Source organism: Aspergillus costaricaensis (genome assembly GCF_003184835.1).
Source record: "Aspergillus costaricaensis CBS 115574 unplaced genomic scaffold BO79scaffold_1, whole genome shotgun sequence".
In the NCBI taxonomy this organism is placed as follows: domain Eukaryota; kingdom Fungi; phylum Ascomycota; class Eurotiomycetes; order Eurotiales; family Aspergillaceae; genus Aspergillus; species Aspergillus costaricensis.
The window spans coordinates 1575559-1601303 of record NW_020291801.1 but is presented as its reverse complement, the minus strand read 5'-3'; the positions used below and the strand labels follow the sequence as shown (position 1 = coordinate 1601303).

Sequence of the window (25745 nt, the reverse complement as noted above, 5' to 3'; positions counted from 1 at the left end):
CGTTAGCACATAGCAGTTATTGAGTAGTCAGGGTCGCATTAGATTGAGGGGCTAAGTATTGAGTTGTTATCGTGAAACTTAGCGAATCATGTAAGGACGGCCCCCTTAATGATCTGCTGGGAGATGATTATTTTTTTTTTTTTTTTTTTTTTTTTTAATTTTTTTTTTTTTTTTTTTTTTTTTCATCTTTCTTTCTCTTTGACAAGGAATGCTAGCCACCAATTGCGAGAGTGTCTCTTTGACCCAGAGAACTGCCCTAATGTACAGTTTGCTAGAAAAATCGAAGGCATAAAGGCGCCTCATTAATGCTATGGTGAAGATTAACGACTGGGATTGAGCATGACATCAGATATATTCCGAGAGGATATCATAACATTTCAGCAAGATTGAGGATCAAAGATGCCGAAAGTTGGAGATGCTTCCGCGCGGACCGATTAGACAATATTACGTCGAACCCAGCGAAATACACAGTACGATTACACCAAAAAAATCACAATACCTCGCTATTTCCACCAAGCCCCTATCTAAATTCGTGCTGTATGTATAGTTAACGAATCTAGAAAAGATACAGTAGTGACATATTTCCTCCGGCATCCACCCGTCCCTGATCCATCGCGAACGCTATCTCATGTCTGCTATGTCAGGCCAACACCCCAGTCTCCTGAGCCTTCCAAGCTGTCATAAGCTCTACCTTCCACTGCATATCTACCACTCTGGCGTGACCCTCTCCTTACTTCGCTTTTTCAAATAAAACCCCACGGCTCTCGCACCAATCTAAGCGCATCCATTCGGCCGGTTACTCAAGCACTGGTTGACAAGGGTTCCCTGCAGACTACCATTGTAAGCCTCGCAGCTTACCTCCCCGGTCACGGTCAAGCAGGCATTATAACAGCGTTGGGCATCATTATAGAGGTTCTCTATCTGGAAGGTGGCATTGGCACTCCAGCTGATACAGCAGTCCTTGTAGCAGATATTGCGTGGGCCGCCGGTCTTCCAGCTCCCATCAACCCGAACCCGTCCAAGCAATGCAATACAAGCGGCACCCGCAGCAACGTGCGCGGCGCTGCAGACGATCTGGTTGCGGGACCAGTCCATCTCGCGCTTATCAACGGCAGCAGTGGGCGTAAATGTGGGTTCTGCTGCTACCGGAGACGAAATGGTAGCCGTGCTCTGTTGCTGGTTGTTGTTTTGGGAGGTAAGTGCGCGGTACGCCGCTCCCAGACTCGAGGCGCTCGATGTGCTGGCGTAGAGCTCGATCAAACTCTCTTCTGGCCCATTATCGCCGCTCACAGCGTCCAGCAGACCGGCCTGCATCTGCGCGTTTGTGACATTGGCGTTTGAAGGATAGGCGTTCATCGAGAAGACGTTATACAGAAACACGACATCGCCCCAGAGTGCCTGACTCGCGGCGCTTTGCGCCAGATTCGCGATCACATTTAGCTCGCGGGCGTTATCCAAGGAGTGGATTCCCACCACTGTCTCGATGTGCGGGAGTTCTGTCCCCGCGAATCCAGTGATGTTAAGCCAGACATCGCCCCTGGATTCCACGGAGGAAGTAGCGATATTCCCGAAGGCTAATGCTTGGATGCTGTCGCTATAGCTTAGCTGCTGGCCTTGGGTGGTTCGTCCGAGTAGCATCCCAGCTAGAAGACATATCGAAAAAGTTCTCATTGTTATTGAAGGAGATTAAGAGACGGAAAAGGCAGAGAAAGAGAAGGCTTATTAAGATCGGAGCCGGGAGATTATCGAACAATAGCTTGCTGTCCTTGTTTTCGATCTATCCAGCGGGTGAATTACCTCTATTTACAAGGCCCCGGACTGCACAAGATCCTCGTACTTGAGCATGAATGAGTGCTTGCCTGATGTTCACAGGCCGGTACTACCTATTCTAATCTTGCTTTAATTTCGAAAAAAGCTCGTTTTTGACTAGCAACCATGAAGTTAGTATGGACGACGGTGCTTCCGTGGAGACCACTAAGGGGTTAGTATCATAAGAGCGTGACATACGAACGACCTAGTTTGAGGCAACAGCAAAACAGTCTCTAGTCCGGACTAATCTGGCAGAAGACAATTAGGACATCATGTATTTAGTAGTGGTTACATTGGGTGGGGCCACTAACATAGCTTAGTAGAAGCATGTCTCGCAGCCTTTCCAGAATCCGACCAGGGTCTGAAAGGAATGGGCTTACCACCTAAAAAGCTCCTCCCTTGAACTATGTCTATTGGCAACTGTGAAATGCTTCATAGGGATTCAGGATTATATATTCTGAGTCAGTTATAGTGTAGATAGGGCCTTCAATATACCTGTTCACTGGACTACTCCGATCGCCATTCTCTGTGCCCACGACTGAGACCCTGAAAATGAAAAAGTGGACATGGCATTAGCTTGGCAGTAGCTTGGTAGTAGCTTGGTAGTAGCTTGGTAGTAGTCCGAAATTAGCCTCCACCAAGTTAGTGCTCTCAACATGAATGCGCGATTTTTGTGATAGGACAGATGGAGCAACATATGAAATCTCTCGGTTTCAGACAAAATATAATGCCTACTCTCCTTCCATCACATGAGCGCAGAGACATCAACTTCAATAATCCGCCTCTGCTCACTGTCTAGATACATCATGGCATACACTCCAAGCCCACAGTCTCTGTTAATCATCTTTCGCGAACTCCTCAATACCATCATCTATTCCGCAGGAGATTATCCCCTACTTGCACGAACTCATCAATCCTTCCAAAAGGGCCCTGCTCGATTCAACAGGGGTTTACTTTTAGCACCAATTTCAGTTGGGATTGTCCTTGACATCCTAGTAAGCCACTAACAGAGAATCATCATTGTCCGCAAGAACTAACAGAGCATAGGTCCGATACATCATTGGCCATGTCTTAATGTCTATCTTAATCCTCGAAACTGTGGGGAAGCAGGTCAATGTGTCTAAGGTCGCAGACAAGAAGCTAGCTCCATCAAGTCGTTACTTGTTCCAAACTAGTGCCGCCCTTTACCGCAGAGGAGGTTTCTCTCTTCTCCTCAATGGCATCTATTCCGCTTGCACCTACTGGGTGATGCACTCATTGGTGACTAACCTATCGACTATTCTGCTTCCTAGTCAGGTAGCGTATGTTGTTGCATCGGTCCTGCTCGCGGAGACCCGTTTCTTCTGGACCGCGAAAACCATCCTTCAGCGCGACCAGCTGCGCTTCGTGCCTAGCCCCCACGATTTCCGCCGATGGAGAGCTCTTGTGCTTCCCACATTAATTTATTCCACGGCCGAGGCAGTGATGGTGCATTTCCCGGGGCTACTCAATAGTCGTCTCGCTCCGGCGTCGAGCGAGAACGTCACAATAGAGGGATTGCCGTATATCGTGAGATCCGACATCCTGATATCGGCACTTATGCTCTTTGCCCAGTTGTTTCTCCTCCTTCCCTCTTATATGGCGTTAATTCTGGTGCAGGCCAGTCTCCTGCCACCCATCTGCGAGACGATTATCTATAGGCCATCGCGACAGCAGCAGCAAGGTGTACGGGTAGGAGAGATCTTTTCAGCAGTCAAGCAAGGACCCCTGCAGATATGGGAAGCGGCGCAGATGATCGGGACGGGAAGCTTGCTTTATTGTCTGGAATTGTACGGGAAGATGTGTTTATGTTTGCTTGTGATTGCTGCTATGGTACATTTGACAGTCTATTCTATGTTGTAAGAGGAAGTATCACCACCTCTCAACCATACTACATCTTGGTCAAAACAAGTGGACATATATCTTATGAGGAAATGTGATTGCTTCGAAATTAATCCATTCATTCTATTTGTCGGTGATTATGGAACGTAGACGAACTCCGAGGTTAGAGATGACCTGTATAGTTACATTCACTGCCGCGCCACTATAACTTAACGCGTGCTAAATGACTTGCGCTCGCACGATTGCTACAATTTGCTGGAGATAAATATGGGGCAAAAACTTTTATAAATCCCAAATTTTCAGACGTGCGACTAGCTGGGCAGGGGGGTCACAGGGTAGGCGCTCTGCCAGGAAAGAGCGATGACCGGATCGCACGGCACATTGAACAGGGAGACAGGGGCAAAAAAAAAAATAAAATAAAATAAAAATAAAAAAAAATAAAAAAAAAGCGGAAACCGGGGGCTGGAGGTTTTGAAGGCAAGGGAGAGGGAAATATCGGGACAGGGAACGGTTCCCGAACAAGGATCAGGGTGAGAGCTGAAGTGACAGCCGAAGTTGACCCGTTACTTGCCTATGTCTCATATGGTCCATCCTTATCCTACAGCGGAGGACAATCTTCTAGAGAGACTGGTGGCCTAGAGAACTGTGATGGGGGCAGATCGACAGAACAATCTTGGTTTGGCCGTTCCTGGACAGACTGTCAGTAGTCTTTTGAATAACAAGATAGAGCCTTCTCCTAAGTCTTACTTGTCGGGGCTGCAGTTATCGCTTGTGGCCCTACTACCCTTGGCTGGGAGGGGCTAAATCGGTATGCACCGGGGTTCAGAGCTATCAGTGCTCACCCTGGGTCAGCACGCCAGTAATATAATTGTTGGGAACGAAAACTCTTGAGTTACCTACATCCTTGAACACCTTACCTCGGAGACGTACTCGCGGCCATCGACCCCACTGGATCATCCAACCTCGCCAGCTGGCTCCTCCAAAAACCCTATTACATAGCCGGTGAGAAAGCCTATTGGTTCCGTTTATACTAAGATATCATCTAAGCTATCGCAGAAAGTAAATGGCGCGCAGGCACAATTGATTTAAGTACATCGAGCACCTTATTGCAACCGGTATTCTTCTCTTAACAATGTTTAATAGGTAAGATGACAGTGTGTGAGAGGTAACTATACCTATGAACTGGCACTCGGTGGAGATCTTAGCTCAACATGTCATGATTTGTCTTCCCAGTCCCGCATGAAATGTCGAGGTCACTTCCCAAGCTTGGGGGGTAGTGACAAATATGTCTTTACGAAGCCTCGGTAGATCGTTGATGGCTTATTGGGTCTTCTATACAGACATGACTGTCGGAGTCTTTGCAATTTTGTGTCTGGGAACCTTACGATAGAAGTAGTCTATTTCATCATTTTCGACTTGAGAGGTTTGCTGATCCTCTTTCCGAATTTGGTTATAAAGCTAAATGCGGTGAGGTAAATACTACTATTATTAAGTATCTAGCCTATAATATCTTCAGGACCACATGTACAGTATGATGTAGTAACAAGGATATTATCATCACCAATAGAGTCAAGGCTTAGAATTTAACTCAATCTCAAGGTTATTTTGATCTGATTAAGTGAATTATGATATCTATAGAACAGCCTTTTGCTTCGCAGATCTGGGCTTGGAAATTATAAACTACTAACAAAAGAGCTGCATAACCGTGGACTAATCTTGCTTTGGGATTATGGTAATCCTCGGGCGGCTAATAGTATATGTTCCGGAATAGATGAAGTAAATGTTTAAGACCTAAATAAGTATAGCAGACACGTCTTATTCATAAGAATGATGAATATGATTGATATTCCCTCTTTATCTATATTAGGCCTAGAATTGGAATCTTTCTTAATCTGATTATCAACGTAGCAGCAGATTTAGAATCCCTCAATTAACCTGACCTGGCCTGGATGCTTGTCACTCTACTTTTACTGTATCCTTTTACTTCCTTTTTCTCTGCTTTGCTTCCAGCTACAGAGTGTGCCTAAGCAGTGAACGCCATCCAAAGCAATATAGAGTGGTGGCACACGTCATTGTATTTGCGTTATGTTTCGCAAGGTCTCTGCACAATAGGGCAGAGTCCATGACCCACTGAAGTCCTTGCCCAGTGTTGGGGGTAAACCTAAGGGGTCCATTGTCTACCAGAGACACCTGATCAGAGATCCCCGGTTGTTATCTAGTGGCAGGGCTCCTTCCTTACTGATAACCCGTCCTTGATATAACAGGGACGGTGGGTAAGGGAAAGGCCAAGCTTCATAGCGCAGGCTTGATTTGAACAAGATATGTTGCCTACGCTCAATGAGGTTTAATCTCCGCAAGTTAAACTCGGTTCAAGTGGACACGACGCGTTGGCCCTTGGGGCGGATTCGTTGAGAATCGGCGAGGATCCATCTCGTCGATCCTCGGGTGGGGAATGTCCAATTATCCCCGACCTGTTCTGCACCGGCAATTGACTACCCTGGCGAGCAAGGGACCATGAATTATGCCCAAAGAATAGGCTGCCAAGACGACATTTTATTGCCAAGTCTCAAGGAACTTGTCAGATCAGATTTCCTCTCGCGATCTCTGTAAGATGGCGTGAGTATTGAAAGGTACTTTATAGAGCTGTGACAGGCTCGTCTCGAGGTGGGTGCTAAGCTTCGGATCTGCAGGGGAAATGACGGATTTGCGAAACGCCTCAGGCGTCATTGCAAGACGATCGGACAGCTCACTATGTATGAGGCTTCCAATTGCTTCTCGGAGCAGGGCAGACCCGACAGGCTCCCGAGATGACTTGACGAAGTCCGGAAACGAAGTCAGCTATAAGTTGCTTCCCATCACCATGGCTAATAGGATAGACATAACCACTGCTGATCATCCATATTCTCCAACATGGGTCGCTCACTAGTCCTTGCGACATGGGTATCACTTCTAGCCGTTGTTAGTGCGCAATTTAAATGCAGTTTGCCCGCAGGTGATATTTGCGCCTACGAGAACGCCACCACCTACGCGGCAGTCAATACGCCTAACTGCACCACCAGTCGCTTGCAGGCCTTTGTAAACAAGCTTTCAGGGGCTCAATGGAACGACATTGAGTGTTCCGTACGCTTTTTACATTGATAGCAATGAAACTCTAGACGAGTTCACTGACTATGTTGGCGCTTCGACATTTACCACCGATATCCCACCTGTATGTGCGTTCCGTGTCAACGGAACCAATGAACAGGGCGCGACTTGGGGCTTGGGAGCACTTCTTCCTACCCACTTCAATGGCAGTATCATGTATGTATACACGCTATACACCCCAAACTTGACTCCTCAGTAACGACCTCTAGGATGGCAGCCCCCGACTCTGGACTTTCATGGGGCGTAGCAAGTGCAGGCCTGCGCTACGCCTTTGCCACCTTCGCCTCCAACTCCGGTCACGACGAGCCAGACCACGCTTCAGGCTGGGAGACTCCCAATGGTCTCATTGACTGGAGCCACAGAGCACTGCACCTATTTACCCTTACCGCCAAAGCTATCGTAAAGGCCTGGTACGACGTGGAACCCAAATACAGCTACATCACCGGATGCTCCGACGGAGGCCGTCAAGTCATGAAGTCCATCCAGACATACCCCGAAGACTACGATGGTGCTATGGCGGGCGCGCCAACCTGGTGGATGACACACCAAGCATTTTACAACTACAAGCAGACAACTATCGGCGGCGCACCCCAATCAAACTCCTCAATCCCACCCTCATTATACCCAGTCATCACGGACGAGGTCCTCCGCCAATGCGATCCCCAAGACAACCTCACGGACTCCATCATATCGAACCCACAAGGCTGCTTCTTCAACCCCGAAACTCTAGCCTGCAGCAGTAACAAAACATCCAACTGCCTGACCGCACCACAACTAGATACCCTCCGCAAGATCTACACCGACTGGACGACCTTCGACCAAGACCTCATCTACCCCGGTGCATGGTTCGGCAGCGAACCCACCTGGAATACGACCTTCGGCAATCAGCACTCCAAATCATGGTACATCGAAAACGTCCTCGGCTTCAAGAACCTCACAGCCCAGGACCTGACATACGAACTCATCGTCGAGGCAGACGCGCGTAATCCCGCCCACGCAAACGCAGACGACTTCGACCTGTCTCCTTTCTTTAACCGAGGCGGGAAATTTTTCCACTGGCACGGCATGTCGGACTCGGTCGTCTCACCGGGTTCAAGCGTGTATTATCACCACAAAGCCACGTATGCTGCGTTGGAGAAGGGAATCGACATCGACCAACATTATCAGCTTTACTTGATTCCGGGATTAGAGTGAGCCCCAATCCCTCATCTCCCAACTCCAGTATCCCACGACAATCCCCAAACATGACTAACAAAAGATAGACACTGCACCGGCACCCCTACCTGCATGTCCGCCCTATGGTACCTAGCCGGGCCATACCAAGCTGGGAATTTTTTCAACTTCACCCCCGCCAACGTTGTCGATAACTACGTTCATGACTCTTTCCTTACGCTTATTAGTTGGGTAGAGGGTAGTCATGCGCCGTCGTATATGGTCACCACGAACTTTGAGGATAATGCGGATCCGACAACGCTGCTTCATAATCGGAAGATTTGCCCGTAAGTTATCACCTTTCTTTCTTGGATGGAATTGGGAGCTAAATGGGTGTTGTTGGCTAGGTACCCGAAACAGGCGAATTGGACGCAGACTGGTGTGTCGACGCATGAGGATTATTGGGATTGTGTTGATGTGTAAATAGGGGTAGATATATTATTTGTCGTTATTGATCCGGTTTAGAACTTTGTGTGGTATCGGTATAGACGGGATGTTGCTGCTATAGATAGGAGACATTGATATAGATACTACTAGCCGTGGCAGAACAGATGGTGTCTGAGTCGATGAAAATGTACTACGTGCGGAATATGCAAGAGAGTTAGGTTTTGTAATTGAATGAAGCAGACGTATTTGGGAGAAAAGGAACATTGTGAAAGGTGTTCCCAGTAAGAAGCATAATTGTTTGGGGAGGCAGAACACAGAAGAGAGAAATAACAACTATACTACGTAGGGTTTGTAGAATCACAGATAGTACTGGAGGTATACTTCTTAGATGGTCAGATGCCAAAAGAGGGGGTCTTAAGATTTTCTGCTTCAAAATAATCATGTTATCATATATTCGAACCGTAAGTGTGTAAGATTACAAGAAGTTGAAAGGCTAAGTGAACAAAGCAGGAAAGAAATAGGACAAAACACAAAGGAATATGGAAAGAAAACCCGAAACCAGACCAGTGAGAAAAGCAATATATATGAAATGGAAAGACCAATTATTTATATGTCCGGTACGCCGTACTCTGCGCTGCGCTTATGCAAATAACAGACAAGTTCACACCCGTATCTCTTATCATGATCCAATCCACTTCCACAGAACACTCAGTAGTTGATCTCGGTGAACCGGCTTTCCGATGCAATCGCTCATGCCCTTTGCAATGTAGCTCTGGGCGTCGCCCTGCATAGCATTACCGGTGACTGCGATGATCGGCATCTGGAGCCCCATATCGCGGATATGCCCTGTCGCGACAAGGCCATCCATGATGGGCATGGAGACGTCCATCAATACGACGTTATATGATAGCGGCTTCTTCTTAATCTTAGAAAGTGCCTCGGCGCCGTTCCAAGCCCCGTCCACTCGCGTGAATCCGATGCCGCGAAGGAGTTTCAGCATCATGGTATGGTTGACCATGTTGTCCTCAACCAATAAGACATGTTTGTGGGGCGCAATGGCCCGCATTTTATCGCAAAGATCTTGGCCTACGGGCGTTAATGCAGGACTGCGGGGCTTGAGTGACGGGGTACTTGATCGATCTCCCAGTTTGGCAGTAAACCAGAAGACACTCCCTTGGCCATCCGGGTTTGGAGAATCTCCCACTTTTCCATCCATGAGTTCCGCCAGACTTTTGCAAATGGACAGACCCAAACCAGTCCCCTGGTATTGTCGAGTTGTCGAGTTGGCAAAGCGTGTGAACGGTGTGAATAGGGTATTCATTGCGTTGTCAGGAACACCGATGCCGGTGTCGACGACCTCTGTACGCACGATGCAACATCCCTCCTCTTGTTCATCCGGAGAGCACGCTGTGGAGACCCGGATATGGCCGCTCTCGGTAAACTTGACTGCATTGCCGACCAAGTTCTGCAGGATCTGGCGATATCGTAGGGGATCTCCTCGAAGATTTCGGGGAAAGTCAGGTGCAATGTCCGTGGTCATTTCGACACCGTTCTTCAAGGATGGGCGACAATTCCGTATAACGGCTCCGACCACATCGCTGACATCAACGACATCGGAATGTAAGGAGAAAGAGCCAGATGAGAGTTTTGAGTAGTCAAGCACATCGTTCACAGTCTCAAGCAAGAGAGACATGCAGTCTTGGATGATGGCAGCATGCTCGAGCTGTGTCGGTGACAAACTCGTGTCAGCCAGCATCGTCATGGCAATTTTCATCCCGTTCATCGGAGTCCGGATTTCGTGGCTAATATTGGCGAGAAAGTCGGTCTTTAGGCGTGACGACTCTTCGAAAGCAGCAATTATGCGGGCCTCGGCTTCTTTGCGCTCACTAAGGTCCCGGGTGACTTTGACGAAACCAACGTGCTGCCCGAACTGGTAGATTGGGGTGATAAGCACATTGGCCCAGAATCGCGAGCCATCGCGCCGATACCTCCACCCCTCATCTTCCATGCGGCCTTCGCGCAAGCACACAGCAAGACCTCGGAGGGGCTTTCCTGCCAGGCGATCCTCTGGGCTGTAAAAGACAGAGAAATGTCTGCCAAGGATCTCCTCTGCTGGCCATCCCTTCATGATTGCAGCGCCGGGATTCCAGGTGGTGATATTGCCCTGAGTATCGAGCATGAAAATGGCGTACTCTTTAACGGTATCCACGAGGATTTTGTAAGTTTCGTTTGTATAGGCATGATTAACGCTGGCGGTCTCCTCGGAAAGCTTGTGCGCCTCCAATACAATGTACAGCAGAGTGAATGTATCAAAGATGGGAGTAACTCGGAGGTTGTATAAAGAATTGTCGCTGGACACAATTCTCTCCACTATCTGGGTTTCCTTGGTCGAGCAAGCTGCACGCAGTGCGCCACAGAGGATAGCGATGTTAGGAGCTGGTACGGCAGCTGGGTCGAGGTCACGAACGGTCGCATGCAGCATAGATTGGCGCGTCTTGCCGGATAAAGCGAGATGACTATCAGAGACCTCGACAATGGTCATGGATGAATCGAGGACGATGGTCGGCGTCGGGGTATGGCGGTAGATGCATGCGAGCGAGGGAGACACCGCTGGGGAGTCATCGTCTGGCAGAGGTACACTGCGTGATGTCGCGAGCTTCTCATCGAGGGAGAGAGCGGCCACTTGGCCGTCGAGAAACATTGCGACTTGTTTGAACAGACATGAGAGGCAGAAGAAGGGGAAGGATGGAGATATCTTCTTTTGTTGGTCTTTATCGCGTGGCGGAAGAAAAGTCACTGTGAGTGGCGGAAACGCAGCCGGCAGCAGAACCACTCATTGACGCTTCCACTGCGCTGCCATTCATTGGTGCGACTTGAGCTGGAACCAGCTTCTGGATTTCCACTCCAGGCGATCGCCCCGGACATCCCCGCCTGTGCCCATGGAGTTAAGGTGTCTAGGCCATCTGAGAGCAGGTGATTAGTCTTCCACTTGTCTTCTCTGAGAGCGAGCAAAGTCCGTTTAGGCTCACGGGTGGCGACTGCGTGAAGATCTATCTACTCTGCATTGATGCTTATCTTCTTTATCATTTGGACACAGGGAGAGAGTAGTCATTAAGGCCAGTCCTTCAAAGCGAGTAGACGAGAGTTGCAGTCAGGATTAGCTGCCACTGGTACTTATTGGAGGCATTTGAGCTGTCTAAAATGTTCGACAACTGCCGGCGGTCCATCGCGCCCAGCCATCGGAGCAGCAAGCCACCAATCAGAGCGCCTTGAGTAACTATATCTTGCTCGCTCGGATAGTTACCATGGGTCGAAGCAGGTTTGGCTACCCGCTAAATCTAATCAGCTAGATTTTCATCGCCGAAAAGAGTAGGACCACGAAGCTTCGGACAACCGGGAATGCCGGTCGAAAAATCTCGGCTATATCAAGCCTGTTGAAGTCTTGCGACAAATCTGTAACAATTGACGAAGATACTTATTCACTAAAGTCAGGCGAAGATGCGCTCCCGGATCTCAGGCCACGCTAATGTGGCGTTTGCATATCTTCATGATGTGGGATGGGAATGAGTCCGCTCTCTAGGCATGCAGGGCTGAGTTTGAGGACGACGTGTTTATCGATATGGAGCGCCTGCGGCTCAATTCAACATCCCAGGCCACTTCGTTCATTGTATGCCCAGTTATGAGGAATAATAATCAGTGCCGGGATTAAATAGGGTTCGGACATTATCTGGGTTCGCCTTCCGAAGTGGCAGTTTGGGGAACCCCACCTTCCGCAGTGACTTACCGGATTGGCCATGTACCTCTGCAATACACATGGCGTCCTTGGGCGACACTGAGGGATCCTGAATCATTAATATAGTCACTCAGACCATCTCCACCTTCTTTGTGCCTTTAAACGTATGCCAAACTATTGCATCAACTCAGAGCTATGTCTGTGGAAACCCACCTCGAACGACCCTTGCTGTTGGCTGGGAGGAACTTGCTCAACGATCAGTGGGTAGAGGCAGCTTTGGGCAAACACTTCACTTAACTGATACATGAAAACCCAATATACCTACTGTATTGCCATCTTGTTGCTAACCCGACGACGCGTTATTAAGGTCAGATTCTAGAGTCACACAAAAAAGACTTATCCCATATCATTAATATTTAAAGTATTATAAACAGTTATATATCTTCAAAGCATGAAGAATCGTGTACAAAAGATTTGTTTAGAAGATATACCGGTATTAGTATCTTGTCCATTTTATATAATATCAAGGCTTTCCTAAACAAATGATCTAGGAAGGCGGTGTATCTTTGTAAGCCTGTTCTTCTGATCATCATCGCCAGTTATAACGAGGTTTTTTACTGGTAGGAACTAGAAACATGCATAACCTGGTATCTGATATCCCTTAAACAATGTGGAAGAAGGTATGCGCGTGACCGATCGACCTACTCTATGCGTATTAAGGTTGTTGCATGATGCAGGGACTTTAATCTTCACTGCCATTAGCGGCATGTTGTGTCATTTTCTTTGGCTCCGTACACGCATCCCTTGTTTACATAGATCGCGGACTGGGCTGGCTGTACATCCGCCCGTGGAGGCTCGACAAATACGGTACCGTGTTGCACCAGCCCTGAGCTTAGGCTAACATGTCCCAGCAGAGAGCGGCGAATGCTTTACATTCTTCTTCCTTATTAGAGTCAAGATGTGGCTGGGAAGACTAGGAGCACTTGAGAAGGTGGGGTGATATACTAGGTAAGTTCGAGTATGCAGAACGATGCCAGCTGCGCTATGTATGCGTAATTATTACCTGCCTCATATCGGTGCAATACCTTTGTTCAATCCAACAAAACATATAAAAATCCAAGGAAGCCCTCAGTAACGCCCTCAGAATTCCTAGTTCCACTGCATCTTCCTGGCTGTGACAACCTTAGCACTATTATCATTCATTAGCTTTCACCAACAAAGATGGTCCTTATCGCCAAACTTCTCACTCTGGCTTTAACTGCTGCCGCTACCCCTATCCTTCGTCGCGACGCCATCACAGTCCAAAACGATGTAAACCAAAGAATTGTCCCGGGCATCACGACTCTTACAAATGACGTTAATGCTTTCCCCTCTAGTGGTTTAGCCGGATCTGTGGCTATCCACACCGATTTTCAGAATCTTATTTCTTCAGTGAATCATGCAACTACCGATACCAACAGCGCCGGCTCTTTGGATGATGAATCTGGAGCCGCTATTCTTAATAGCCTTCAAGCGGTACCCCCAAGCCTTTCGAACCTATTAGGTGCCCTTGGAACTGAAGTGAGTGCTTGGTCAGCCGTTCCAGGTGGAGCAAGTCTGATTCTTGGCGATCTCCAATCTCTCAACACGGCCTCCGACAATTTCGCCGACGCCTTGACAACGAACGGACCCGCTTCTATAAGTGACCAGGTTGCCGCAATCAAGACTTTTATTGATAATTCCTTTACCTATACAGAGGCTGCCTTCTCCTCCTAGACCACTTGGCTATTTTATGGTGCAGGGTAGCTGTCAATGATGGCATATAGCGACAAAGTATTTTGTTGTCTCGAGGAGATCAATTTGTGGTATGGATATTGAATGGTGTTGAAACGAACGGCATGAAGCTGGCAACGGGATTAGCGGGTCATCCAATTCAGGCATCAAATCCTTTCTTTCATTGTTCTTGTACCTTACAACTTGATGGGTTTTGTTCGTAAGTCTAGGAATGTGCTTTCCCCATATTGCAGCATTCTCGCGCTTCTCTTCCAGGATACTGTATTACCTTAATGGAACCGCTTTCAGAAGGGAACTTCGGTTTTCTGTCAAGCTAGGGTGCCCTGGCTATAGTTTATTACTTTTATAGTGTCCAGCAATCATCATGTTATTCATTCCATATATTATACAAGCATGATATAACTTATTTCCAACTTTTCCTGAAGGAAATAAAAGTGACAGCCTGGTTCAAATCAAGTTATAAGGCGGAAGCTTATTCGAACCCAAAGTAAATAATTGTAGAAGACGATACGTTCCGTTCCATCCAAGCCGTGACTGAAGTAGCTTAATTACCCCTTCATGGCCCCCTGTGTATTCTTTTAGAAGACTAATGACAAGTAAAATATCCAGTTTATCTCTTTAGCATCAGTTTGATTGTCTACATCTTACTCCAGGAAAGCTCTTGCTGTAAAGGCTTCTCCTAGTCACAATGTACCTATCATTTACCTTGCTGGAACATATGCTACGGAATTTCCATAACGAAGTGGATTGTTTTCAAGTATCTCAACGGAGGTTCAAAGAACAAACAAGTCGTGGGAAGTAGCATATAGAAAAAAAGCCACAGGAAAGACAGCACCAAATATTTACAACATCTCCAAGTAAGCGGGCTGAGTATTTGAACGGGACATGGAATAATCGATATGGGCATTGGCTGCTCGCGAGAGGACGTTGACATGATGACTCACGAGCTCATGCTTGGTTAGCGTTGCGCATAAATCCTTCCTTCTCGGCGACGACTTTCACAATTTGAGATTCGTGATTCGGACCTGAATAATCGGTGTACGGTTGTCGGGTAGTATATTTGCCATTCATATTCATTCATTCCGATCATCTTTCACTGCGTTGTCGAACTATCCCACCATCCCACATCGTCTAAGCCCGAGCAAGAGAGGGTTATCACAATGTTGGACCAGGCAGTGCGAGTGATCCGTCGCCAGGCTGTTCAATTCTTGCGGCCGCGCAATGCTGCCCGATTTTAGCGAGGTGTCTAGAGCCACTACTACCCATGCTAGTGCCTTTTCTTCCGTTGGGGATGTGGTCCCCTGTCCAGTCTGAGTCCTTTCATCTCGCTCCCGCCTTCCTTTGACCTCGGTGACGTTGGACTCCAAGTGCGCCTTTCAAGGCAAAGATCATCATTATCGGCCCTCCGGTACATCACCTACTTAATTCGGCATAGACGCCAACTGGGAGACAAAGAACCGCAATTGATGAGGTTAAACTAAGTTGAATCGTGGTCAGTATGCACTAACCGTAACGGGTTATAGTTAGGCTGTGGCCAGAACAACCGGGTGTCCTCGGCGATCTGTGCGCTGTGACTACAGAACACATCTCTTTGTTTTAATAAGGCTACAATGAGATACTCTTACACCCGACCAGGATGTGCACATTTAGTACTGGAAAATTAGCCTTTCAGCCCCTGCGAACGAGTGTTTGTCCACAATTACAAGAAAACTGTCACCAACTAGTAATACAGAGTATCCCCGCAATCAGTTGATTGCGATGCGCCTGCAGCTCGACTAGCGCAAGGGGGTGGGGCTCAACAAGGATGTGATAAAAAGCGCAGTCCAGTAACTTGTTGTTAGCTACTTTAGTAGTTGCTGTCCATGCCTCATATGTTGTGATCTACACTTCCACAAGAGAACTCTCGATTCCCTGCGCTTCCGTCTGCGGACGGAAGTGGCATAACAAGGCTATGGTGATGGAGATAACAAGCGCTGTCCACTAGTTTGTTAGTTAGTTACTCCGTTACATTATGTACCGATCTGCTATTACCCTGGAAAACTCTCTATTCTCCTCGCAAGCCGGTTAGCTGGCATGGTCAAGTCCAGCCCACTCTGCTTCCCAGGCTTAAATCCTTGGGATGCGACTACAGACGGACGAGTTAGCCAGAAGTGTACCTGCATCATGCCGCCGACACAGACAGCTGCTTCATCGACAAGTGGCCATGCTGAAAAGCCCTTACATATTGCCGCTATCAGTGGCCCGTCTGCGTCTGCGTCTGCCGGTGCTGTGACTGAGCGCAAGATCACAGGTGTTGCGTGGTTTGTTGTCAATGTTGCCCTGCTGTCAGCGACTTTTCTGTATGCCTTCGACAATACCGTGACCGCAACGGTGCGGCCTGCCATTGTCGACACATTTGGCAATCGCATAGATATGTTACCGTGGGTTTCAGTGGCATATCCCATGGGTGAAGTTGGAACCAACCCTATCTGGTAAGATAAGTGAGCAGCAGAGTAATTTCAGACTACCAACACTTTTGTTCACAGGGCGAAGCTCAACAAGTTCCTCGACGGCAAGCTTGTCTTTCTCGCTGCCCTGCTTATCTTCGAAGTAGGATCTGCGGTTATCGGCTCAGCGTCGTCCATTGGCGCCGTCGTCGCGGGTCGCGCTCTGGCTGGCTCCGGTGGCTCTGGCATCTACGTCGGCACCATTAGCATGATCACTGGAATGACGACTGCCAAAGAACAAAACCAATATCTCAACATTGTCGGCATGGCGTGGAGCTTAGGAACTATTCTTGGCCCCGTTATAGGATCTGCGTTTGCTGATTCGCCTGCAACATGGAGATGGGCTTTTTATATCAACATCTGCGTTGCCGCTGTTGCCGCCCCCGCGTGTATCTGGATCATGCCTTCGGCGCCACCTAGCGTGTCACTGGGGCTCATGGACGTAATCAAGGCATTTGACCATCTGGGTGCTGTGCTATTTCTTGGCTCTGCCGTGTCGACAGTGATGCTTCTGGGCTTTGGCGGCGTCGTGTACAGCTGGGATAGCGGCCAGATGATTGGACTTTACGTTGCCACTGCTGTGCTATGGATCCTGTTTTCTCTGCAGCAAAAATTCCACCTTTTCACGTCAGATCGCATTTTCCCCGTGCAGTTCTTCAAGGATCCATTAGTGATTGGTCTATGGATCTGGACAATTGTCGCAATTTCTGATATCGTTGTCACCATCTACACGCTTCCGCTGTTTTTCCAGTTTGTGTTGCATGATTCTTCGATGCGTTCTGCAGTCTACACGCTCCCATTTGTGGCATCTGTTGTAGTCAGTGCGGGTATCAGTGGTGGACTTCTGCCCAAGTTCCCGTGGTACAAGTGCTGGTTTATTTGGGCCAGCGCACTTCTTCTTGTTAGCAACGGCCTGCTGTCCAGTATCCACACACATACATCTACAGCTGCTATTTGTGGTTATACCATTATCCAGGGGTTTGGGGTCGGGCCAGTCATTCAGCTTGGCTATACCGTGGGCCAGTTGAAGCGTCCACAGGCGGCGCGGAAGGACGTTACAGCCTTCTTCTCTTGTGCGCAGATGGGCGGTCTAGCCTTGTCACTGGGAATCGCTACCTCTGTTCTTATCAACCATGCTACGGACGAGATATCGCACATCCTACCGAACGTTCCTCTAAGCGAAATCAGAGGCGCTATTGATGGAGTGGGAAGTAGTCTCTTGGCGACATTAACCGAACATGTTCGTGCTCAGGTTACCAACGCGGTTACGCAGAGTGTGGTCTCTGTGTTCTACCTGAATATATTTGGTGCCGTGCTTGGCTTTCTCATTGCCCTTCCTCTCAAATTTGAGAAGTTGGATTTCGCCGCGCTGCAATAACATGCTTACTTGTCTGCTCCAAGATGACTTCAATTTAAACGTCATACTTTACGGTTAGCATGATACCGCTGTAATATTCTCAACTAATGTTAATTGCTCATAAGTTTTTGTATGTATCCTAACGCTGCGGTACGGAAAGTACATAGATGTGAGGTATAGTAAGTTTTGGGGTAGCAAATGGTGAGCAAGAGAGGCAGCGTCCATCACATAAAACAAACAACGCACAAACAAACTAGGAACCATGTTACAAGACGTAGCGTAATGTTACCCAGGATGACTTAAACCTAGTCATTAGCCGTGAGCGCTATATATCCAGCCCCACAAACCTATGGCCATGTCTGAGACGCCTCGCTCGTTGCTGACCGCAGACAGTGGGTACTAACAAGCCCGCCAGCCTTGTCCAAAAAATAAAGCGATTGGCACCAGAGACATACAGGGATCCACGCGTCATAAAACATCCCGCGGGGTTGATGCCAGCCGGGCGACCGACCCGGAGCTATTAAACCTAGTGTGATCCCATCCACTGCGCCCAGTTTGTTCCATCACCATCACATTTCACCGTACTATCACATCCAACAACATGGGAATTTACACTCGGCTCCCCGAAGGCATCGACGAGGTCGACATTATCATCGCCGGCGGTTTGTTCTTCTACTCTTCTGCTAATTATAATTCTATACTAACGATCTCTCCTAGGCGGTACCGCGGGCTGTGTCGTTGCTTCCAGACTCGCCGATGCCGATCCCTCCCTGTCCATCCTCGTAGTCGAGGGTGGGCAGAACAACAAGGGCAACCACTTGATTGCATTCCCACTCCTTTTTCCAACTGCACTGCTTCCAACCAGTACCGCAACCCTGTTTTACAAGGGCAATGCGGAGCCGCAGTTGGACAATCGCGAAATGATCGTCCCAGCAGGTGGTGTTCTGGGCGGAGGGTCGTCAATCAACTTGATGATGTACAGTCGTGCTCAACGCCATGATTGGGATTCGTGGGCCACTCCCGGATGGTCTACAGATGAGATGATCCCCTTCTTAAAAAAGGTAGGTGATCGAATCGTTAAAGCTGCACTCTGTGAACCCTGCGGCATTACCATTTTGGACTACAGTGTTTGCTAACATTCCATTACTCATTGTAGCTTGAGACGTATCACGGTCCGGGTCCTGAATCTGTTCACGGAAAGAATGGCCCTATTGTTGTGTCTCAGGGAACGTTCTACTCTGAGCGTACAGCAGAGCAATTCATTGCTGCCGCCAACGAGGTCGGCTACCCGACGGTCAAGGATCTTCAAGACCTCGAGACTAGCAACGGCGTTCAACGCGCCCTCCGCTTTGTTGACAAGGAGGGCCGCCGCCAGGATGCCGCCAGCAACTACTTGCATCCGAAGCTGGAAGATGGTGCTCACCCAAACCTCCACGTCCTTGTTGAGACGAAGGTGATCAAGATTCTGTTCGAGGGCAAACGAGCTGTGGGTGTTGTGTTCAAACCAAACCCTGCCTTCCAGAAGAAAGACAACACCGATGTTCGATGCGTCAAGGCCAGAAAGCTGGTTATTAGTTCCTGTGGCGCTATTGGGACCCCATTGCTTCTCGAGAGGTCCGGTCTCGGCGACGAGGCCATTCTCAACAAGGCTGGCGTTCCTGCTGTGGCCCATATCCCCGGAATTGGCCGGGATTACCAGGACCATCATCTCTTGACTCAGGCATATTACAGTTCCTTGGAGGCGACTGAGACGTTTGACGCCCCTCTTGCCGGTAGAATCAACATGGAAGAGTTGATCAAAACCAATGCGCCAATCATGGGGTGGAATGGCCAAGATGCCTCCTGCAAGCTGCGTCCCACCGAAGCGGATGTCACTGCTCTTGGGCCCGAATTCGAGGCAGCATACGCAAGAGATTATCGCTCCACTCCCAACAAGCCCATGGCGCTAATGGCTTTGCTGGGCGGCTTTCCTGGTGAGCCACACACCATTGAGCCAGGCCAATATCTCGCGACCTCTTTGTTCACGGTCTACCCCTACGCCAGAGGTCACGTCCACATCACAAGCCCCGATCCCGATGCGGATATTTCGTTTGAGACTGGATTCTTGAAAAGTGACTTGGATGTCAAGAAGCTCATCTGGGCGTACAAGAAGCAGCGAGAGATCGTGCGTAGAATGGACGTTTACCGCGGCGAGTTTGCGGGTGTGCATCCGCCGTTCGCTGAGGATTCGGCCGCCGCCCTTGTCAGGCTGGACAAGCCAAATGACAAGAACATCCCTGACATCCAATACACTGCGGAGGACGACAAGGTGATTGAGGGCTGGGTGCGCAAGAATGTCGGCACCACCTGGCACTCACTTGGTACTTGCAAGATTGGCGCGCTTGCTGATGGCGGCGTGGTTGATCCCGAGCTTAATGTTCATGGGATTGAGGGCTTGAAGTTGGTGGACCTGAGTATTGTTCCTGAGAACATTGGCGCGAATGCGGCCACCACCGCTTATGCTATTGGTGAAAAGGCTGCTACGATCATTATGAAGGACCTTGGGCTTGCTGGGAACGAGTGAACTGCCGCTATATTCTAAGTGCAATGATTGGATCTGTACACTTTTCCCACAGCTGATATATTAGGTTCGCAGCGATCAATTGAGCAAAATAGATCTATTTAGAGAGAATCTCTAGTCTACCTCAGTATTGCGGTGTGACTCAATCAGTATGTATGGTTGAGAAACTACTTAATTTGTAGTAAGCTCTGCTTACTGAGTAGATACTAGGCTGCTGGCGGAAGTTGTCGGGGGGTTGTAGCTGGTTGTGAACGGTTATAAACAGTAACCTATCTTGTTATTATTAACGAAGCAATACAGTTACATTATAAGCACATGGTATATAATAACCAAAATAACCTTCTAAATAGTCTAAATAACTATATCTCAATAAGTAATTATTATATTTATAATACCGAACCATTCTATTATACTTATAAGCTTACTTTTGGGTATATTTCTACTATACAGATCACAGAGCTTCTTATTTAACCCCTTTTCGACTAACACTTCAGAGTCATAGTTCATGTAATCATACTGTGTCATATAGTGAGGTTTAGTAAAGTAAGTAATATTTACTATTAGTTTACTAGATATCTGATCATTTCTTTATTTCTTCGGTCTTTTATGTCTATCTATTCTTCTCTTCTTCTTCTTCTTCTTCTTCTTCTTCTTCTTCTTCTTCTTCTTCTTCTTCTTCTTCTTCTTCTTCTTCTTCTTCTCTTCTTACTCCTTCTATCTCTTTAATCTATGATCTGTCTATATTATTTGTCTCTCTTCCATCTCCATTACTCCTTTTACTTAATAATTTACTCACCATTCCTTTGTGGTTCTCATTGGATTTACACCATAGACAGTGAGAATGTGCTTGAAAATAACTAATAGAACAATCTGGTTAACTGGGACACAGGTAAGCTGCAAGCCGTTTACAGAGAATACTAGTATATTTTATACTGTAGAAATCATGGATTATAGGGTATAAAAGCATGGTACAGCAAGAAGAAGTATAAATATAATCCAAAGAGCCCATATATGTTTTCTATATTATGATTCTTGACAAGACCCATATTTTGAAAGATGCCAGTATGCTGCTTCTGGAAAATCAGATTATCTGTTTATAATTGAATATAAAGTTTTATCATCCACTTTCTAGTACTACTACCCTGTTTTTCATCAAATTTTTATGATTTTATAGGGTACGATAAGCTCCTCTTGGCACTGAATGCTAAGATAGTAAAGAAGCTCAGTAATAACTGAGTAGCCCAGATTCTGGGGGCTGCTCCTAGCTTTATAAAGAAGAAGCTGTTATATAATTAGGAGTTTATTAGTACTACTTATATCTTTACTGAGAATATTAACTTATAAACTGTATCTGTCAGACTACAGCAGGTCTTTAAAACATAGCGAAAATGGATGTCAACGTATCGTGCTTCTACCCCTCCTCTTGCGGGATGACGAGCCATCTCGGTTGCTGGAAATAGGGCGGCTGTACTTCCTGCGAGCAGCGAGGTTGTTGTCATCGGATATCAATAATAATTATATTCTACCTTGGTACATGGGTTCAGCTGAAGGCACTAGTCCTGCAGGTGATAAGAAATCATTCTATAAGCTGTTGTGGAAGGCTTTCACAGACGGTTCTATATAATTATCATGAGATAAATAAAGTGATGGGGCAGAGTTGGGTTATGTGTAGAGCAGCTGCTACTTGGTCTGCCACTAGTGAGCCACTGGCAGCAGCCAGTATTGTACTAGTATCTCGGAGTCCTAACAGAGGGACGCGTGAGGTCGTATGGAAAAAAGCCACGGCACATCCCTGTAATGGGAGACGCGCTCGACGCGTGGAGCGAACCATGGGCCACAAGCGCCCTCCCCCCCCCAAAAACAGTAGCCGTTTGTCAACACACCATGAGGTAGTTATATGATGAAATTTGTAACTGAACTAATTTTTTACACTCTGTAATTTCTACCATCTTAACACCCTTGGTGGCCAGCTCCTTCATTATGGTACCATCATCATGGCGTCCTGCCCGGAATCCTATGGAATCCCAGCAAGCAAGACCAGCGGGTTAGATACTTATACCAGGCTTCTTATCATGATGGTGGAAGGAACAAACTAATACTGGTCTAGTGCCGGTCCTACTTTCAACAGACCCACCGCTTCCCTCGGTCGGGAGCCATGTAAGGAATGCTGCCGGCATCAATCATAAAGGGGCAAGTGGTACCCCTTGCATATCTTTATGTATACACTGCTGATAATAGTAGCCTCCTAAGAGGATACTACAGACAACGCCCTATCCTAAGCGGGCACGAAAGACAGCCAGAACAGAGAATGGTCTAACCCGGTCATCTCAGAACCAGGTTTCTCTACAGGATATCTCCGAGAGAACATGGAACATGCGGGGCGCCTCGTTCTCCCAGGGCAGGGATTCGAGCGGTCTATCCCAGCCAGAGAAAGCTGGTGTAGCACTACCAACCTCCGACAGCATCGCCATGTCGCAGCCGTCGCAGAGCCCCCGAGAGCACTCAGTGCCCGTTCACTCTTTCAGCGAGCGGGAGCCGGATCCTGACAGTCAGACTATTGAAAGTGGAACTCCTCAGATACGCCAGCAGTATACACAAGATTGGTTGTTCACCGACTATAATGAGCTACAAGAGAGCGGGCTAGCTCGGCCCAAGTCGGCTATTCACACACACTCATCTGATCATATTAGAGCCTCCCCATCAGATGTGGAGGCATTCAAGGAGATGACTCTCTGTGCACGGCAGCAGTTTATTGCTACACTGGATAATAAAAATGTGGTGTGGCCAGTCGAGCAGGCATTTCCAGGCATATTGGCCAACCGGCCTCTTTATAAGAATAGGGTGACGCGCGTCCGCGCCCTCTACAGTACCTGGAAGAATAAGTCCTTGGACCTGGCATTGAGGAAATTCAATAGCTGGATTCTCACCCTCTCTCCTCGACAGATGCAAAAAATCCGTAATTCAACGGACTTTGTCCTGGTTTACCAGGCCATAGCTAGCCAGTTTGAATTTAGTTGGGTGTTTGATGTCTTTCCTTGGGCCCAGCAGGTGTTGTCTATCGATGACTGCTCTGACCTAGCTAGGGACTGGCTAAAGTGTAAGTGAAAATGAAGGGGTTGGTGAAAGGCTTTCACAGACGATACTAATTAGAAGCAGATATCACCACACAGCTAATGACATCGACTTACTTTGCAAGTGCTAATGAGCAATATTCTATGAATGCAACCAATGCTCCTGCACCAAATAAATGGAGCCGCTACAACGTGCTGGGGCTCTTTGATGGTTTACATGACTGTAAGAGGTTTCGGGGTAGGCTGAGTATTCGTGACTTCCCCCGTCGCTCAACGCCTGTAGTTCCAATGCGCCGTGCTCGTCTGCACATTGATGTCAATGAAATCCTGGAGGGTGACCCTTTCACAGTACATACGACAGAGCGCCCCCTGTTGGATGATTCTGATATATCATACACAGACGATGAGGCAGCTGTAACTGCATCTCGTACTGCTTGGCAGTCGCATGAAAAGACAGGTGAAGAGGAGAGATAGGAGGAAGATGAGGAGGAAGATATCAGCCAGACAAAGCATAATATATCTAGCAGAAGCCGAATCACACAAATTGCTACACAATGTATTGATAGTAGTCTGGAGGACACTGGTTACAAAATTTGTGTTACTGAGATTTATGTTTTGATAATAAATAGAACTTGAACGTCTTTCTATCTTGATTATTATCAGAACATCGTCTTCCCCTGCTCCTGCTCCTGCTCCATCCTGCATTCCTAGTAGTGAAATTCTTGGAGCAATCTGCCATACTGGCAACAAGGTACTGGCTATATATCAGTATATGTTCAATCATGAGGTCAGCGAGATGCAAACTTAATTGAAGACTCCATTGGTCTCGGGCTGTCTTCTCCGCCTTCTTCATCTTATCATACACACCTTTGGTTTCCAGGTAAACATTGCCAATCGTCTTGATGGCCTCGAGAATTGCGACGACTTTGTCCAGGACTGTGACCGAGATATCCAGAAGTTTTAGGGCATTTTCCGCGGTGAAGAGGGCGGGCTTCTTTTCATAAAGAATGAGGCCGGCTGGGATGAGAACGGTACCAATGGTGAAGACGGTCATGGTGGTGGCGGGCATGGCGGCCGGTATGGTAGTGGAGTCGGTAACAGAGTTGGACTCGGTGGGGGCGCAGTGGTACTGGTAGCCTTGGTGGTAATTACCTAAAATTACTAATTAGTAATCTTTCTACAACCTTGGTATAACTGATTGCTAGTATTATTTAATAAACATGAGTAAGTGTTCTTATTATAGGGGATGATGATTGATAACAATATATTGTCATAAATAAATATCAACTTACTCTATTATGATCCATTCATCAATATCAATATTACTATCATTACAGAGATCTATATTCTATGACATATCCAACCATGACAAGTGTTATTTCACGTAGGCTGACTCGAGCATTCTAAATATACAACCCACCCCCTGACTTAATTTCTTTCCCGTGTTGATGGGTGGGCCAAAGCCCTTCCTGTCGAGGAGGTCTATTGCCAACCCCCAGCCCAGCTGTTTGTGTATCGGACCAATAACACGAGACCAAGTAAGACAGGCAGACCCCTAAGTGCGACCAGCCCCATGACCATCACGGCTACTTTATCATTACCCTGGCCCAATGGTCTGTTCAACATAGGTAAGAATAGACTAGGTGTACAATCCTTCCAGAATGGCTTTGGGTATCATTGCATGTGTTCTCCGTCAGTGATCTATTCCTCTGGTCTACATTACCCATCTTAGTACCTTTGATAGTAATATATATAACCACGAAGACCCGATCAATATGTCCCGAACCACGTCCTGCCGTCCCGATACACATTCATCCTTCTCTTTATACTCATACTAAATATCTCTACAACATGATAGCCTCGCTTGACATCGCTCCATTCACTGCCCGGGCACATCCCTTTCACGATGACAGTTATCCCCCAGGCACAGAAAATCTACAAATTCTGGTTCAATAATCCCGGAAGTCAATATGTGTTCAACGCCGATGGTGATGAGTGGATTTCGCTACAGCCCTGGCAACGCTCTGAGCGGCAGATGTGGGTATGCACATGCAGTAAGAAGTATGGTCTCGAGTTCAAGAATCTCAGTACTGCTAAATGGATGAGCTTCACTAGCGAGGGATGGATGACGCTTGAAGGTTATCAGAAGGAGTGCGAAAGTTTTACATTCACCCCGCTCCGTGATGGTGGATATCGAATGTCAGTGTGCCTGAAGGGGGCACGCAATGATGTCAGAAGATACACCGAAGATCACACTGATTTTGTGGGATGCTAACAGCAAATCTCGAGTGTTCAAGTTCATCTAGAAGAGATTCCGATATGTGAGTTATCATCTTATATCAAGAAGTCTTCT

The 25745-nt window shown here is 47.5% G+C and overlaps 10 protein-coding genes across 10 annotated transcripts; 7 read left to right on the top strand and 3 right to left on the bottom strand.

Annotated features, from left to right (window-relative positions):
• Positions 1-431: 431 nt before the first annotated feature.
• Positions 432-1852, bottom strand: BO79DRAFT_3731 (uncharacterized protein). Its single transcript, XM_025689144.1, has one exon. It carries the CDS (start codon positions 1669-1671, stop codon positions 775-777), a length of 897 nt encoding a protein of 298 aa, XP_025545393.1. The 5' UTR covers positions 1672-1852; the 3' UTR covers positions 432-774.
• Positions 1853-2602: 750 nt separating this feature from the next.
• BO79DRAFT_163436 (uncharacterized protein) lies at positions 2603-3736 on the top strand. Its single transcript, XM_025679130.1, has 2 exons — positions 2603-2804; positions 2857-3736. The coding sequence occupies exons 1-2, from the start codon at positions 2616-2618 to the stop codon at positions 3688-3690; spliced, it is 1023 nt and encodes a 340-aa protein (XP_025545392.1). The 5' UTR covers positions 2603-2615; the 3' UTR covers positions 3691-3736.
• Positions 3737-6579: 2843 nt separating this feature from the next.
• On the top strand, positions 6580-8448 carry BO79DRAFT_223615 (tannase and feruloyl esterase; the record flags this gene model as incomplete). The annotated part of the gene is made up of 5 exons (XM_025683614.1): positions 6580-6702; positions 6761-6969; positions 7023-8003; positions 8076-8312; positions 8373-8448. 5 exons carry the CDS (start codon positions 6580-6582, stop codon positions 8446-8448), a joined length of 1626 nt encoding a protein of 541 aa, XP_025545391.1.
• Positions 8449-9032: 584 nt separating this feature from the next.
• On the bottom strand, positions 9033-11138 carry BO79DRAFT_261741 (histidine kinase). Its single transcript, XM_025686526.1, has one exon. It carries the CDS (start codon positions 11111-11113, stop codon positions 9092-9094), a length of 2022 nt encoding a protein of 673 aa, XP_025545390.1. The 5' UTR covers positions 11114-11138; the 3' UTR covers positions 9033-9091.
• A 2270-nt stretch (positions 11139-13408) lies between these two features.
• BO79DRAFT_132064 (cell wall mannoprotein 1 family protein) lies at positions 13409-13894 on the top strand (the record flags this gene model as incomplete). The annotated part of the gene is made up of 1 exon (XM_025677979.1): positions 13409-13894. A coding segment is annotated over one exon (486 nt), but the record flags the coding sequence as incomplete, so codon positions are not given.
• Positions 13895-16081: 2187 nt separating this feature from the next.
• Positions 16082-17782, top strand: BO79DRAFT_212779 (efflux pump antibiotic resistance protein; the record flags this gene model as incomplete). Its single annotated transcript, XM_025683183.1, has 2 exons — positions 16082-16389; positions 16444-17782. 2 exons carry the CDS (start codon positions 16082-16084, stop codon positions 17780-17782), a joined length of 1647 nt encoding a protein of 548 aa, XP_025545388.1.
• Positions 17783-18329: 547 nt separating this feature from the next.
• On the top strand, positions 18330-20567 carry BO79DRAFT_241955 (GMC family oxidoreductase). The gene is made up of 3 exons (XM_025685172.1): positions 18330-18423; positions 18479-18822; positions 18918-20567. The coding sequence occupies exons 1-3, from the start codon at positions 18363-18365 to the stop codon at positions 20322-20324; spliced, it is 1812 nt and encodes a 603-aa protein (XP_025545387.1). The 5' UTR covers positions 18330-18362; the 3' UTR covers positions 20325-20567.
• A 1734-nt stretch (positions 20568-22301) lies between these two features.
• On the top strand, positions 22302-23919 carry BO79DRAFT_283827 (uncharacterized protein; the record flags this gene model as incomplete). The annotated part of the gene is made up of 4 exons (XM_025688185.1): positions 22302-22365; positions 22429-22478; positions 22563-23418; positions 23478-23919. 4 exons carry the CDS (start codon positions 22302-22304, stop codon positions 23864-23866), a joined length of 1359 nt encoding a protein of 452 aa, XP_025545386.1. The 3' UTR covers positions 23867-23919.
• A 180-nt stretch (positions 23920-24099) lies between these two features.
• On the bottom strand, positions 24100-24461 carry BO79DRAFT_283826 (uncharacterized protein; the record flags this gene model as incomplete). Its single annotated transcript, XM_025688184.1, has 2 exons — positions 24100-24146; positions 24197-24461. The coding sequence occupies 2 exons, from the start codon at positions 24459-24461 to the stop codon at positions 24100-24102; spliced, it is 312 nt and encodes a 103-aa protein (XP_025545385.1).
• Positions 24462-25298: 837 nt separating this feature from the next.
• On the top strand, positions 25299-25667 carry BO79DRAFT_249752 (uncharacterized protein; the record flags this gene model as incomplete). The annotated part of the gene is made up of 1 exon (XM_025685784.1): positions 25299-25667. The coding sequence occupies one exon, from the start codon at positions 25299-25301 to the stop codon at positions 25665-25667; it is 369 nt and encodes a 122-aa protein (XP_025545384.1).
• Positions 25668-25745: the final 78 nt, after the last annotated feature.

What these genes read in the sequence shown, in the direction of transcription:
- BO79DRAFT_3731 (XM_025689144.1), bottom strand. Translation starts at nt 1,671, where the DNA reads ATGAGAACTTTTTCGATATGTCTTCTAGCTGGGATGCTACTCGGACGA.
- BO79DRAFT_163436 (XM_025679130.1), top strand. Translation starts at nt 2,616, where the DNA reads ATGGCATACACTCCAAGCCCACAGTCTCTGTTAATCATCTTTCGCGAA. An exon ending in GGATTGTCCTTGACATCCTA is followed by an intron (nt 2,805 to 2,856) that starts GTAAGCCACTAA and finishes AACAGAGCATAG; the next exon opens with GTCCGATACATCATTGGCCA.
- BO79DRAFT_261741 (XM_025686526.1), bottom strand. Translation starts at nt 11,113, where the DNA reads ATGTTTCTCGACGGCCAAGTGGCCGCTCTCTCCCTCGATGAGAAGCTC.
- BO79DRAFT_241955 (XM_025685172.1), top strand. Translation starts at nt 18,363, where the DNA reads ATGGGAATTTACACTCGGCTCCCCGAAGGCATCGACGAGGTCGACATT. An exon ending in CGACATTATCATCGCCGGCG is followed by an intron (nt 18,424 to 18,478) that starts GTTTGTTCTTCT and finishes GATCTCTCCTAG; the next exon opens with GCGGTACCGCGGGCTGTGTC. An exon ending in TGATCCCCTTCTTAAAAAAG is followed by an intron (nt 18,823 to 18,917) that starts GTAGGTGATCGA and finishes TACTCATTGTAG; the next exon opens with CTTGAGACGTATCACGGTCC.